The sequence below is a fragment of the Hyperolius riggenbachi genome, chromosome 3 (assembly GCF_040937935.1).
Source record: "Hyperolius riggenbachi isolate aHypRig1 chromosome 3, aHypRig1.pri, whole genome shotgun sequence".
Classification (NCBI taxonomy): Eukaryota; Metazoa; Chordata; class Amphibia; order Anura; family Hyperoliidae; genus Hyperolius; species Hyperolius riggenbachi.
In genome coordinates, this window is record NC_090648.1 from 315,351,918 (window position 1) to 315,365,763 (window position 13,846).

The following is a 13,846-nucleotide window of genomic DNA, read 5'->3' on the forward strand; positions in this document are numbered from 1 at the left end:
CCCAAAACACATTATACTACTTCTCCTGAGTACGGCGGTACCACATGTGTGGCACTTTTTTGCACCCTAAGTGCGCTAAGGGGCCCAAAGTCCAATGAGTACCTTTAGGATTTCACAGGTCATTTTGCCACATTTGGTTTCAAGACTACTCCTCACGGTTTAGGGCCCCTAAAATACCAGGGCAGTATAGGAACCCCACAAATGACTCCATTTTAGAAAGAAGACACCCCAAGGTATTCCGTTAGGAGAATGGCGAGTTCATAGAAGATTTTATTTTTTGTCACAAGTTAGCGGAAAATGACACTTTGTGAAAAAAAACAATTAAAATCAATTTCCGCTAACTTGTGACAAAAAAAAAAAATCTTCTATGAACTCACCATACATCTAACGGAATACCTTGGGGTGTCTTCTTTCTAAAATGGGGTAATTTGTGGGGTTCCTATACTGTCCTGGCATTTTAGGGGCCCTAAACCGTGAGGAGTAGTCTTGAAACGAAATTTCTCAAAATGACCTGTGAAATCCTAAAGGTACTCATTGGACTTTGGGCCCCTTAGCGCAGTTAGGGTGCAAAAAAGTGCCACACATGTGGTATCGCCGTACTCAGGAGAAGTAGTATAATGTGTTTTGGGGTGTATTTTTCCACATACCCATGCTGAGTGGGAGAAATATCTCTATAAATAGACAATTGTGTGTAAAAAAAATAAAAAAATTGTCATTTACGGAGATATTTCTCCCACCCAGCATGTGTATGTGTAAAAATACACCCCAAAACACATTATACTACTTTTCCTGAGTACGGCAATACCACATGTGTGGCACTTTTTTGCGGCCTAACTGCGCTAAGGGGCCCAAAGTCCAATGAGCATCTTTAGGCTTTACAGGGGTGCTTACAATTAGGCACCCCCCAAATGCCAGGACAGTAAACACACCCCACAAATGACCCCATTCTGGAAAGTAGACACTTCAAGGTATTCAGAGAGGAGCATAGTGAGTCTGTGGCAGATTTCATTTTTTTTTGTCGCAAGTTAGAAGAAATGGAAACTTTTTTTTTTTTTTTTTTTTTTGTCACAAACTGTCATTTTCCGCTAACTTGTGACAAAAAATAAAATCTTCTATGAACTCACCATGCCTCTCACTGAATACTTTGGGATGTCTTCTTTCCAAAATGGGGTCATTTGGGGGGTATTTGTACTATCCTGGAATTTTAGCCCCTCATGAAACATGACAGGTGCGCAGAAAAGTCAGAGATGCTTGAAAATGGGAAAATTCACTTTTGGCACCATAGTTTGTAAACGCTATAACTTTTACCCAATCCAATAAATATACACTGAATGTTTTTTTTTTTATCAAAGACATGTAGCAGAATAACTTTCGCGCTCAAATGTATAGGAAATTTTACTTTATTTGAAAAATGTCAGCACAGAAAGTTAAAAAAGTCATTTTTTTGACAAAATTCATGTCTTTTTTGATGAATATAATAAAAAGTAAAACTCGCAGCAGCAATCAAATAGCATCAAAAGAAAGCTGTATTAGTGACAAGAAAAGGAGGTAAAATTCATTTAGGTGGTAGGTTGTATGACCGAGCAATAAACCGTGAAAGCTGCAGTGGTCTGAATGGAGAAAAAGGCTCTGGTCCTTAAGGGGCGAAAAGACTGTGGTCCTGAAGTGGTTAAAGGACCCCCGAGGCGAAAATAAGCTAATGAAATAAACAATTGTATCTATCCTCCTTCTCCTAAAAATGACTTTTTAAGATATTCCACAGTTTTATTTTATGTTTAAATCTACTTTTTAAGTTTTTTCAGTTTTATTGTTTTTGTTCAATTACATATTCATTAAAGTATGCCAGAGCTAAAATCTATGAACTATTGACCCCTTTTATCTATCTCCTGCTCTCAGAAACCATTTTCTGCTAGGAAAGGGTTTTCCTTGCAGGATAGTTGTAATTTCTTATCAGTGAGAGTCACGCTGTAGTCTGACCCAGTTCTGACTCAGACAGGAACTGCCACTTACATACCTGATGTTTAACTCTTTCAGGCAGAGAAAGAAAAAAAGAAACACAGCATAGTTATTTGTGTGTTTAGGCACTGTACATACCCATGTCTATCTCATCATGTCATATGTCACCTCAGGTGTCCTTTAAGGCCAAAGACAGGGAAAAGGGCATTCAGTGGCAACATGCTGAGCCTTTCCACATTTCTCCCACCACTCAAGAATTCCAGGAGACGCTGCAGCGCTGGGAGATTTTTCAGTGCTCAGTGTGTGGATTATGTCCTTGTAATGTGGACTTTGGGTACCACCCTCTTCCAGTTGGATGGAGGGGATAAAAGACACCAAGGGCATTGTAGCAGGCAAATGCAGAATGTGATAGACAGTTAGCTCCCCTCTTCAGAGACCGGACAGGAACTTCTTTTAAAAGGAGCTTCAACTGTGCAAACAGAAACTCGTGTGTGAGGTAGCTTAGCCATAGCCTTTGTTTGCAACCAATATCCAGGCATTTCTAGGTGATAAATCAAGCCACCAGAATGACAGTTGGCTACTGTAACTGCTAGGATTTGATAAACGCCATCTGAGTGTATTAGGCATGTGCTTGTTTGAGCTTTGAGCACTTTGTTGATATAACTGCAGGCTGAGAAGTTACTTGTCTGTTGTTCTCCTCACACCTTCAGTCTGTCTAGAGATTTGTGATTTGCTACTCAGAGATCATGTTAGCCCAGTAACTACCTTGGGTTGTAGGCATTAGTCTGTTGTCCTTCAAGTGCTTACTGAGCCCTGGTATTTCATAGAATTGCATAGATGATGTTCGCAGCAGATATAGAATGGGTATTCTTGTATTTTCTGTGTGTTCTACAGAATTCCTGAACTCCTGCCTTTTATCAAGAACAGAGCATTGTTGGTGATCACAAATGTATGTGAGCGTTATAGCACTTATCAGAAAGGCATGTGTTTGATCGCAAGGGGAGAACTAATCTACAGTACTACATTCTTATATAAACCCTTTTATTCACTGAAGCCAGTTTCCTTTTACAAGCCTGTAAACCAACTTTACAAGTTATTGTTTTTGGTTTTTTGTTAATTGTAGATTTTGCAGTCTTTATGCAATCTTGCTAACAGTTGTGTAATGTGAGGATAAATATATTGACTATAATTCAGGGCTGTGGAGTCGGTCCAAAAATCCTCCGACTCAGACTCCTCAGTTTAGGATTCCTCCGACTCCGACTCCTCGACTCCGACTCCTCTAATTTGCATATTACAATTTTGTTGATTAAAAGTATGTAACGTGAAATTCGTCTCTTAACTGCCAACGCTTAGGAATTTTACAAGACAACTGAAGGGAGAAGGTTATGTAGACTACTATATTTATTCCCTTTAGACTAAAACTAGTCCTTGGTAAGAGTACTTGTAAAAGGTACAAACCGGAACAAAGAACATCTATCAGGCCCTAGGCAATATAACTGTGTGGGTACATGTAAGAATGATGTGCAGGTACTCTGCAGGGGAATGAGGAGATTGTAAACAGACAACACCTCTGTGTTCAATGTGCACAGCATTCTCAGTGGATTCCCTGTAGCTATGTGGGAAGTGCATATGTAGAGTATAGTACTACTGTGTAACAAAGTAAACCTGAGACTGATGAAATTAAAGTTTTATACATACCTGGGGCTTCCTCCAGCCGCCTTCAGGATAATCAGTCCCTCGTTGTCCTCCTCCACCACCTGGATCTTCTGCTATGAGTCCAGGTACTTGAGCCAGTCGGGCGTAGTGCGCATGCACACACTCCACCGCCAGGAGCATACTACACCTGTGCAGCACTATTGCGCAGGTGCAGAATGTTCCTGGCTGTGGGAGCGGCATGCGGCCGGACAGTGCTGACTGGCTGAATTACCAGGACTCTTAGCAGAAGATCCGGGTGGTGGAGGACAGCGAGGGACTGATTAGCCTGAAGGGGGCTGGAGGAAGCCCCAGGTATGTATAAAACTTTACTTTTCATCCGTCTCAGGTACCCTTTAATTTGCAGTCACTAAACCAAATTTTAACAACATATCAAATTATTTGATTTCATCAGCAAAGGGAGTGCATACATTTGCATAAATCAGCATCAATGCAGAATTATTTCCATCTCATTGACCATCTCTATTAGTGACACAGCCACACATCAGGCTTTATTCTTACAGCATAGATGTTATTTAGTATATATAAGAGATTCCTGTGTACACATCATATATACTGTCGCAATCAGATATGTATATCTGACCTTAAAAATACGGGGACTGCTTTATTGAAGCAGCACAAGTAACTAATTTTGATTGGTTTATTTCATTTTTGTGGACTAAGCACAGCTATTACTGTATATATACATTATTTTTAATGACTATTATCTGAGAAATAGAACATTTTATCATATTTTCTATTTTAATTACAGTTACAAATTCATTAGGAGTCAGAGTCGGTGCATTTTTTCCCGACTCCGACTCCAGGCACCCAAAATTGCCCGACTCCACGACTCCGACTCCGACTCCACAGCCCTGCTATAATTTGCGGGCAGTTCCTCACTATGCAGCACAGTTACTAGTGAGTAATCACCTGTATGATTTACCTTACAGAGAGTAGTCCTGCTGGTGACAGATGCAGTGTTCTTTAGACGCTAACTGGAATACTGAGAGGAAGTCAGCTACCTATGGAACAATATTTCTATCGCTTAGATTACTGGATGTATTGGAAAGTCATTTGGGTGATCTCATGTACTGATTAAATATCATTTTTTTTTTCTGGAAACTGAATTTACCCTCCAAAGCAGGCTTTCTCAACCAGGGTTCCCTGGAACCCCAGGGCTCCTTGAGGACTCTGCAGGGGTTCCTTGGCATTTTACCCCATCATGGGGGAAGTATAATAGAGCACACTATAATAGGTGGTACTTTAACAAGAAGCACTAAATTGGGGGGGCAGGAGACAGTATAATGAGTGGCAGTGTAATAGGAGATAGTGAAATTAGCAGCCTAACCTATTTAAGGACCATGCCTCCTGAAAAATAAATGTAGGGGTTCCTCGAGACCAAAAAATAGTTTGCAGGGGTTCCTTGAGATCCAAAAGTTATTTACAGGGTTCCTCCAAGGTAAAAAGGTTGAGAGAGGCTGCTCCAAAGGGATGCTGTTCTGTATACAGTCAGTGGCTAAATAATTAGCACACTCGCCTTGTAGTGCTTGTCTTGGTTTAAATCCTAGCAAAAACCCATTGTACCTGGACTTCATAAGGTCGGTGTGTTTTATAGATACTCACTTCATGGTGCTCCAGTTACCTCCCACATCCCAGAAACATACGTCTGCATAACTGGCTTCCTATAAAATTGAGTGTGGTAGAAACTTCACCTGGTAAGCCCTGCTGAATAACACTGACATGAATAGAGAATCAGGACAGCCAGGCAATTTGCATTGTTAAAAAAATGGCAGCATCCATTTCCTTCTCACTTAAAGAGAACCTGAATTGAAAATAAAAAGTCAAAATAACTCATAAGTAAGTCATACTTACCTCCTGTGTAGTCTACTACTCAATCTCTTTCTCCTCTCCTGCTTCCTGTTTGTCCACTTTGATCAATGGAATTCTCTGTCCTCCATTTTGAAAATGGCCATTACCCCATAACCGCTTCCGGGTCAGCACACTGTTAAACTGTTATATCGCCCCCTTAAAACATAGGGAAACATGGACATTACCTTGCACATTCAGTTGTAACTGACAGCAGCTGATATATAACTGACAGCAACTGCTATATTCCAGTTCTGACAAATTCTTGTCAGAACTAGAAGGGATCACTGTTAGAAGAAAATGGTGAACTTCTGCGAGAAACTGACGGTGAGGTAAGAATGTAATATTAATTTGCAGCTACGTCATGTTTATTTTAAATAATTTACTCCCTTTAAGGTGGTGTCCTTTAAATGTGATGGGACATGTAAATGACCAGTAAGGATACCCTCGCACCTCGTATAGCTATTTTTACATTCACATTTACCTGTTTTTATCTCTGAAACTTCTGATCATCTTGCCATGCAGTTTTTGATAAAGGCAACCTCTGAAGAACAATAAGCGTATGTTAGAGAGATATATAATATCAGTTTCTTTGTTTCCGTTGATAGGGTTTGTGAATTCCAAGTATTTTATTAAGACGCAAACAAACCTAAGTATTTTGGTACTATTGTAAAGTGTGAGGAATCCATGACTCAGATTTACGCAAATGATTATGTACAGACTGGCAATGTATATAAGTGCTATTTTTGGTGATAGTTTGCATGGCCATTTTAATTGCTAGCAGGAAACTTGTTTTTTAAAATGCTGTGCATAATTATGAAACAAAAGCTTGCTAAGTAAAAGCTTAATCTGGAGAAGTGCTGCGAACATATTGCAGTACTTTATCACTTTTACAATGCAGGGAACATGAATTATATGAGGCTGCGAGACTCGGAAAGAAAAGCTCCCCTTTTCCTTGTATACAGCTTCAGTACATGTCCTAGTAGCTAACCCCAAGGCACACCAAGTACTGAAGTATGTATTCAAAGAGAGAATAATGCAACTGCAAATAATAGGTCCTAGCAAAATACTTCCAATTTTTTTGTTTCCTGAGATGCACTGAGTTTCATCTAAACAATAATTCACATCCTGTTCTATGTAATGTTCATAGAAATTCCTCCATACAGCTAAAGCCTGTTCCACTTCTATAAAGAAATGTCTAGATATGTGTAATCTTAAAGTGAACCCGAGGTGAGCTAAAAAACGGTAAAGGGAAGACTCTGGATAGTCCAGAGACTTCCTGTGTCATACGCTGCCACACCATTGCCACACACTGACCCTCTGAGCATATCTAGCAAGAGCTTATCGGATATATTCTCGTTACCATGCCCCATGCAGCGCAGTTAGGCCTGGTTCACACTGCAAGAGCTTTTTTAGCGCTAGTGATTTAAACAGCTCTTGCTAATGTAATGCTATGGGAGATTTTTATAAAATCACATCGCTCAAGTGGGATCACACCCATATCATTACATTAGCAAGAGCTTTTAAAAAAAATCACAAGCACTTAAAAAAAGCTCTTGCAGTGTGAATCAGCCCTAAAACCGGGCTCATGCATAAAGGAGTGCTTAGTCGTGAACTGAAGGTTTTGGCCAGCAGCGATGGGGTCTGGCAGAGCCAGGCAGAGGCGAGAGAGGCTCCAGCCTCAGGGGGCGGGGGGGCACTTTGGTGTCTCAGCCTAGGGTGCTTGAGGACCTTGTCCTGGCTCTGGGGTCTAGGATGACACAGCAAACCTCTGGACCATTCAGAAGCTTCCCTCTACTTAGGTAAGTATCTGTATTGGTTTTGGTTTTTTTCACCTCAGCTTTTCTTTAAGCTGTTAAAAACATATTTAATTACATTGTTTCATAAAATTAAAAAAATTGCTTAAAACGGAGGCGCCAAATAAGGGTAAAATAGATAAAAACTTTAAAAAAGGGGGAGGTACTGGTGGACTTACCGCCCACAAGTAGACTTATAAGTTATTCGCATAAAGATATTTTTCAGTCAATAACTGATACATTTCATGAAGTCTGGGACCAAAAGACAAAATGTCATGACACCAATTAATAGCCTATATTTAAGCCTGTTGATGTGTATTGTGCCTCTCGCAAGCTCTTGTAAAATGCTGTGTACGCTTCTGAAACCCTGCCTTATCATCTCTTATTCTGCAATGGCTGCCATCTTGCAATTGTAAGCTGACTTTTTAAGGTTGGCACTGTCGTTTTGTCCTCTTGTTTTAATCTTTTTCTTGTGCAAAGAAAAAAAAAATACGGTACATACTTGATTAAAAAGAAAAGTGGAATCCGGGACATTTGTCTGACAATTATGTATGAGAACTCCTCTTCATGTTTACGGCACATTTGGCATCCACATATTTGTATGCTCTCTGTATACTGTGCCTTATATCAGTATGTGCATTCATACTGCACATGATTCCTTGATCTTTTATTTGTAGATATGTCTGAAGGAGCAGACTTTAGCTGTGAGCTCTCTAGACCAGTGAAACAGTTTTCTGTGTGTTAGGTTTACTTACTGTAGTACAGTACGTTGGCTGGATAGTGTGCTGGTTAAGGGCTCTGAATTTGATATGGGAGACCAGGGTTCGAATCTTGGCCAGGGTCAGTTCCTACTCAGTATGAAGTCCTTGGGCAAGACTTCCTAACACTGCAGGGTGGCCCTTTGAGCGCGCCCTCAGTGGCTGCAGCTCTTGAGCGCATTGAGTCCAACAGGAGAAAAAGATTAGGATTATTACAGTATTCTTTGCTTTTGGCCTGCATAATACATTTTTGGAGGTATAAAGGTATTGCATTTACATTTTTAAAGCTGAACGGTATAGATGGGATTTGCCAAACCTGAGATCTAAGCTTCAGCATTCTGGCACCACATGAATTGTGATCACAGAGCGACCCCCATCCTATGATGATATCCTGGGAAGTGATGCCTGGAAATGAGGCTTTTGTTTACTGCTCAACACATGATCTCTGGGAGCAGGAGTTGGGCAGTAGAATAGTTGACACGCGCTTTTGTAAAGCAATTTTTCACGTGCCAAATCTATTATATGGAAATGTATTTGAAATGGCAATGAAGCTGTATTTTGATTCACATCATGTAGTGTAATGGACTGGAATGATTGTCTTCAAAGAAATCATGCTGCATTTTCAGAGCGTTAATAGAGTATGCATGTTTTAGTATACATTCAGAGCATCAGTGTCACTGAATAGTCAGTATGGGCTGAGGAGATCCTGTGTAATATAATCAGATGTAAGGCAAATAGAAATCTTAATGTACAGAAAATAAATTATATCCTATGTAATGGTCGTAGTATTTTATTTTTTTTAATAAAAAGTACAGCTGTCTGGTATTAACTCATAGTGTGTTTATTGTTTTAGATTTTGCATGATTTGTGCAACACCGCTCCTTCCAGGTCCAAGCAGCAGGCAGGCAATAGACGTTAATAGTCCATAGGGTGAGACTAAAATCCTGGCTCATCTGCATTTCACAAACCTCCCAGTTCTGCAGAGTACATCGCAGCTCATACCTTTACTGGAAGCATGAGCTGGCAGCATGAGTCGCTTGCATCAGAATTTCAGAGAAGATAAGCAGGAGACCGGGAAAAACTGTTAGTAACTGTTGTTGTTGGGATACAAACTCTTAACCTGTGTATTCCTTGTGTATAGTAGTATGGTCTCTTGAAGAATAATAATTTTTAGCTGGAGATAAGCTTTAATGGTACTTCACATTATACAGTGTGGTTCTGTCTTGTACAGTGCACTATTGGGAACAGACATTTTTCCCTATGGGATGTCTGATGTTCCTGCATATTGCACACTAGTTTTCTCCTAGGAGATAATGTTTCATCTTTTTTAAATAACTTTTCAGTACTCTGTAAATGAAATTGTACCAAAAAGGGGTGAAAAAGTTCTGTCAACACTGTTCTGAGTATTTTATTGCTTGCTTGTGGCTTAAAGAGACACTGAAGCGAAAAAAAATTATATCATGAATTGGTTGTGTAGTACGACTAATTACTAGAACATCAGTAGCAAAGAAAATATTCTCATATTCTTGTTTTCAGTTATATAGTGTTTTTTTTAGAACATTGCATCATTCTCTAATATTTGCAGTTTACACAACACTCAGCATTCTAAATGATTTTACAGAGCAGGAGAGTAAACTATTGACCTGTCCTCTGGAGAGAAAAAAATTACAATGACTGACAGTTGACATAATAAGCTTCAGAAGACAGAGCTCTCTGCGACTTTGAAAGTTATGGAGCTCAATGGCTCTTTTGCATAGATAACTGGAATTTCTTAACTCTTCCTGTACTGGAAACATTATTAGACTTAAGGGAACCTAAACTAAGAGGGACATGGATGTTTCCTTTTAAACAATACCAGTTGCCCGGTAGTCCTGCTGATCTCTTTGGCTCCTGCAGTGGCTAAATAACACACCTGAAACAAGCATGCAGCTAATCCAGTCTGACTTTAGTCAGAGCACCTGATCTGCATGCTTGTTGAGAGTCTGTGGCTAAAAGTATTAGAGACACAGGATCAGCAGGAGAGTCAGGCAACTGGTATTATTTTAAAAGAAAAAATGCATATCCTTCTCAGTTTAGGTTCCCTTTATGTCTCTGCTCCTAATGTTTTATTTCTTAGCTGTACTACACATACAAATCATTATATCATATATTTTTTTCGCTTCAGTGTCTCTTTAAAAAACATTTTTGTATAAGGTGTACAAATATTTCCTATCGAACTTAAAAGAAAAAGTGACTTGAATAAGGGCCTCTATGTGCTGTGTAGTACAGCACTGAATTGCAATTAGTATATATACACCACAGGCTTCTAGCTTTTAAATTTGTGCTGCTGCTCTCTTAGCTAGAGATAATTTGTTCTTGTCTGTATTTTTTTTCATGGTGATACTTTCTGCCAATTAAAGCCAATTCTTGTTGTTCTGGAAGGCTACTTTATTTCATCTGGTTCATTTACCAACAGAATAAGAACTCTCACAAAACTAGTTACAAAACCGAGCATGTGGCAGGAATGGGGAACAGGAAATTTAATGAAATCAATTAGTTTTATTGCACTTGACAATAAATGATCCAGGCAATTTCATTTACCCCTGCAGCCTTGCAGTCTTTGTGTCTTTATCATTGGCGTAAGAGGAATTATTGTTCACTGCTTACTGTGTGGATAGATTTCAGACACTATAAAACCCCTCTGTTCTTTCCTGAGCCTCTACGCTAACTGGTGTGCTGTCTACTGAGCGATATTTCTTATTACCACTGTTCATTGTGACTCTTTCTCCTGTCGAAAATAAAAACACATCTTCCTCAATCAGAAATTCTAAATAATGGCAGCTTATTACGCCAAACTTATTACATTGTTTCATCAAATGTTCCTAAGAGAGCAGTGAGCCATCCACAGGTAGTGTACCGAAATCTGGGAGACGTTACGGTTAAAGAATCAGCCACTTAACAAGTTAATGCATGGATGTCAAAATTGTTGCAATGAGGCCTCTGTCAAACGGTTGTGTGAACTGTGTGTTTGGTGTAGGTAGGTAAACAGAGGCGCCAGTAAGGGTAAAACCGTTTAAAAAACGTTCAAAACGGGGAAGTTTGGTGGACTTGCCTCCCTCGCAGAGAGAACAGACTGTGAGACGTTCCTATCTATTTATTAGATACTTCAAACGTGCAATGCCTTTCGCAGGTCACAATCCCGCTTCATCAGGCAATAAATTGGAGAATGCAGAATCGAGTCTGTTTGGTTTGCAGTTCAACCGCCGATACACCCGCCAACGAGTCTTTTTTGGCTGCTTCCCAGCGAAACAGAGGCGTCAGGCAGCATGATAAACACTAAAAATGCTAAAAAAAATAAAGAAAAATTAAAGACTCAAATAGTCATTATCAGGCAAAAAACCGTATTGTATACTCCAATAATTTTGTGGCACAATTTGCAGGCCTGAAGGAATAAATGCTATAACAGTGCTGTGAAATGCTAGCATAGGAGATGCTAGGATAAATGAGGGATAGTAGCGGTTTACAAGAGAAGTTCTTAGCTTAAGAATTAATTTGCTCTTGTTTAAAGTTGTACAGCATTTCTTTCCTAATTTAGCCGGTAATGCAATTTTGTCCCACATATACAATAAAAGCCTTTCAAAAAGACTTGTAGAAAAGCTGAATTCAACAGCTACATGTATTATTTTTATTATGTAAATAAAAAAGCACTTTTCCCCTTTGCTGGTGTTGCATACAGATGTAAATGTTTGCTTATTGCATTAAATAATTTAAACTATGTTGAAGAATATCATGTAATCACTATGGGCTCCCCGGATATCTTTGGTATTTATGGTTTAGAATACACATTCTCAGAACACAAGTAAACTCTGCTGGCTGTTATGTGTGTTGACATGTTCTCTTTTGAGGGACCGGAGAAGCTTACTTACGTCTTGTTTACAAAACAAATGATGACTTATTATGCATTCCCGAATCTGCGAGATTGTATTGATTTTTTTCCTAGAAGCATGCAATCTAAATGAAAGCCGTCAAGTGCACAATTGTAACGTACCTTTAGTTCCTGTTAAGTGAAGCACGGTTCGCTCTCCATACGGCATTGAGTGTTGCATTTCACTGTTAAAATTCATTTCCAAATCCGTTATGAAAGAAAGTGCCATTTCAGTTTGGTTACGTAATTCATTCATTCATACACTTTGTTTATGACACTGTATATCCTGAACACCTGGTAAATAAGCGTTCCATATTCAAACAGAAAACAATTAAAGCAAAGCTGAACTGAAAAATAAAAGCCAAATATACACAAGTCATAATTACCTCACGTATAGTTTACTCATCAGTCTTGTTCCCCTCTCCCGCTTCCTGCTTGTCCACTGTGAACAATGGAATTCTCCATCTTTCATGTTAAGAATGACGGTGACCCTATAACGGCTTCCAAAAGTACTGCCCCATTCCCCCCCCTCCCCTCCCGTTCCCCTACCCCCCTTTCTCCCCATGAATTGATACTGCCAGATAGCTGAGTTCCAGTTAACCGGGGCTCTACTGTATAGTGGAGAACGGCTCTAAGGATTTCAGCTTTGGGAAAGACAAGTATGTCTAGTCAGAAATGGAAAGAATATTTAGAAAAAAATGGTGAGCTTCTGCTAGGAACCAATAGCAAGGTAAGTATGTAATATTCATTCTCAGGTACATTATGTGTTTATTTTAATTAATTTTACTCGAATCAAGTACATTTTTAAGCCATACTGCACTTATAAGGTATAGTTGTCAAAAATACTTTTCATAAGCCCTATACACACGCTAGATGTGACTGCTGAGGCGGTTGATAATGATCCCGCTGCCAAGAATGCAGGAAATGTGCTGTATCCCCTGACCTCTTGTTGCCCGTGCTGTTCTGCCCTTCGCTGTTGCGGTACGATCCTATTTCTGTGGATGCGCACCGCAACAGATCTAGTGTGACAGGAGCCTCTGTGTTATATTGTAGCTTACTGGTGTGCGTATTCAATGGAATTAGAGTTTCCATTTAAATCTAGTTATATTTTTTCTTACACGGCAAGCATTTTTGTCCTGGTATGTGTGCTATGTAAAGCTGCAGTGCATGCTCGTGAAGGGCATCTCCTGTGGAATCCACTCCAGACAGACACGTTCGGGCAGGTATTGCAGACTTGAACATTTCCTTTTATTGTGGTGGTTGTATTATATTTCTAAGGATTTGCCAAGTAAGTGCTGTTTCACCCTATCAGGTATGATTTTTTTTTCTCCTATAAATGTCCTTTTATGCAGACATGATTTATGTACATTTTGATTATTAATACCTTTAGGACTTTTATAAGCAAAATCTTAATTATATGAAGTTAAATTAAGAAGTACCTGAAGAATTAGTTGAAAATTTAGATTTAGGCTCCTTTCACACAACACAGAATTTGTGTGCAATTTTGTGTTCTCGCACATCTAATGCAAGTCAAAAGCATCGCATTTGACATGCGTTGTTTGTGCAGATCCATACTTTAACAAACTTCCAATTAAAAAGTACCACAAGAAAATCCTTTAAGGCCTTTTTCCACTGCTGCAGAATTTGCAGCGTTTGCCCGCAAGTGATTACAATGGAGAAACACTGCCTATTCCTCCAATAGCCTTGCTATCTGAATTGCACGCTGGCACGATTCAGACAGCATGCTCCATTTTACCACATCACACACTCGAATCCCTATAGTTATGGATGGAATGTCTACAGTGATTCTGATGCGTGCTCACATCACTGTAGGTGCCGGCGTGCATTCTGTAAGACACATGCCAGCTCAG

At 39.5% G+C, this 13,846-nt stretch overlaps 1 protein-coding gene across 8 annotated transcripts in view; it reads left to right on the forward strand.

The window, feature by feature from the left end:
* GRIP1 (glutamate receptor interacting protein 1) overlaps window positions 1–13,846 on the forward strand; it is a 799,607-nt gene that overhangs the window by 296,996 nt on the left and 488,765 nt on the right. The window contains exon 1 of one of the 8 annotated variants that reach the window (XM_068276729.1): window positions 9,085–9,154. The exons of the other annotated variants lie outside the window; for them this stretch is intronic. Within the exon in view, the coding sequence (XP_068132830.1) occupies window positions 9,100–9,154 (55 nt within the window). The 5' untranslated portion in view covers window positions 9,085–9,099. Of the gene's footprint in view, window positions 1–9,084; window positions 9,155–13,846 lie in introns of those variants that run through there. 8 annotated transcript variants of the gene reach the window in all.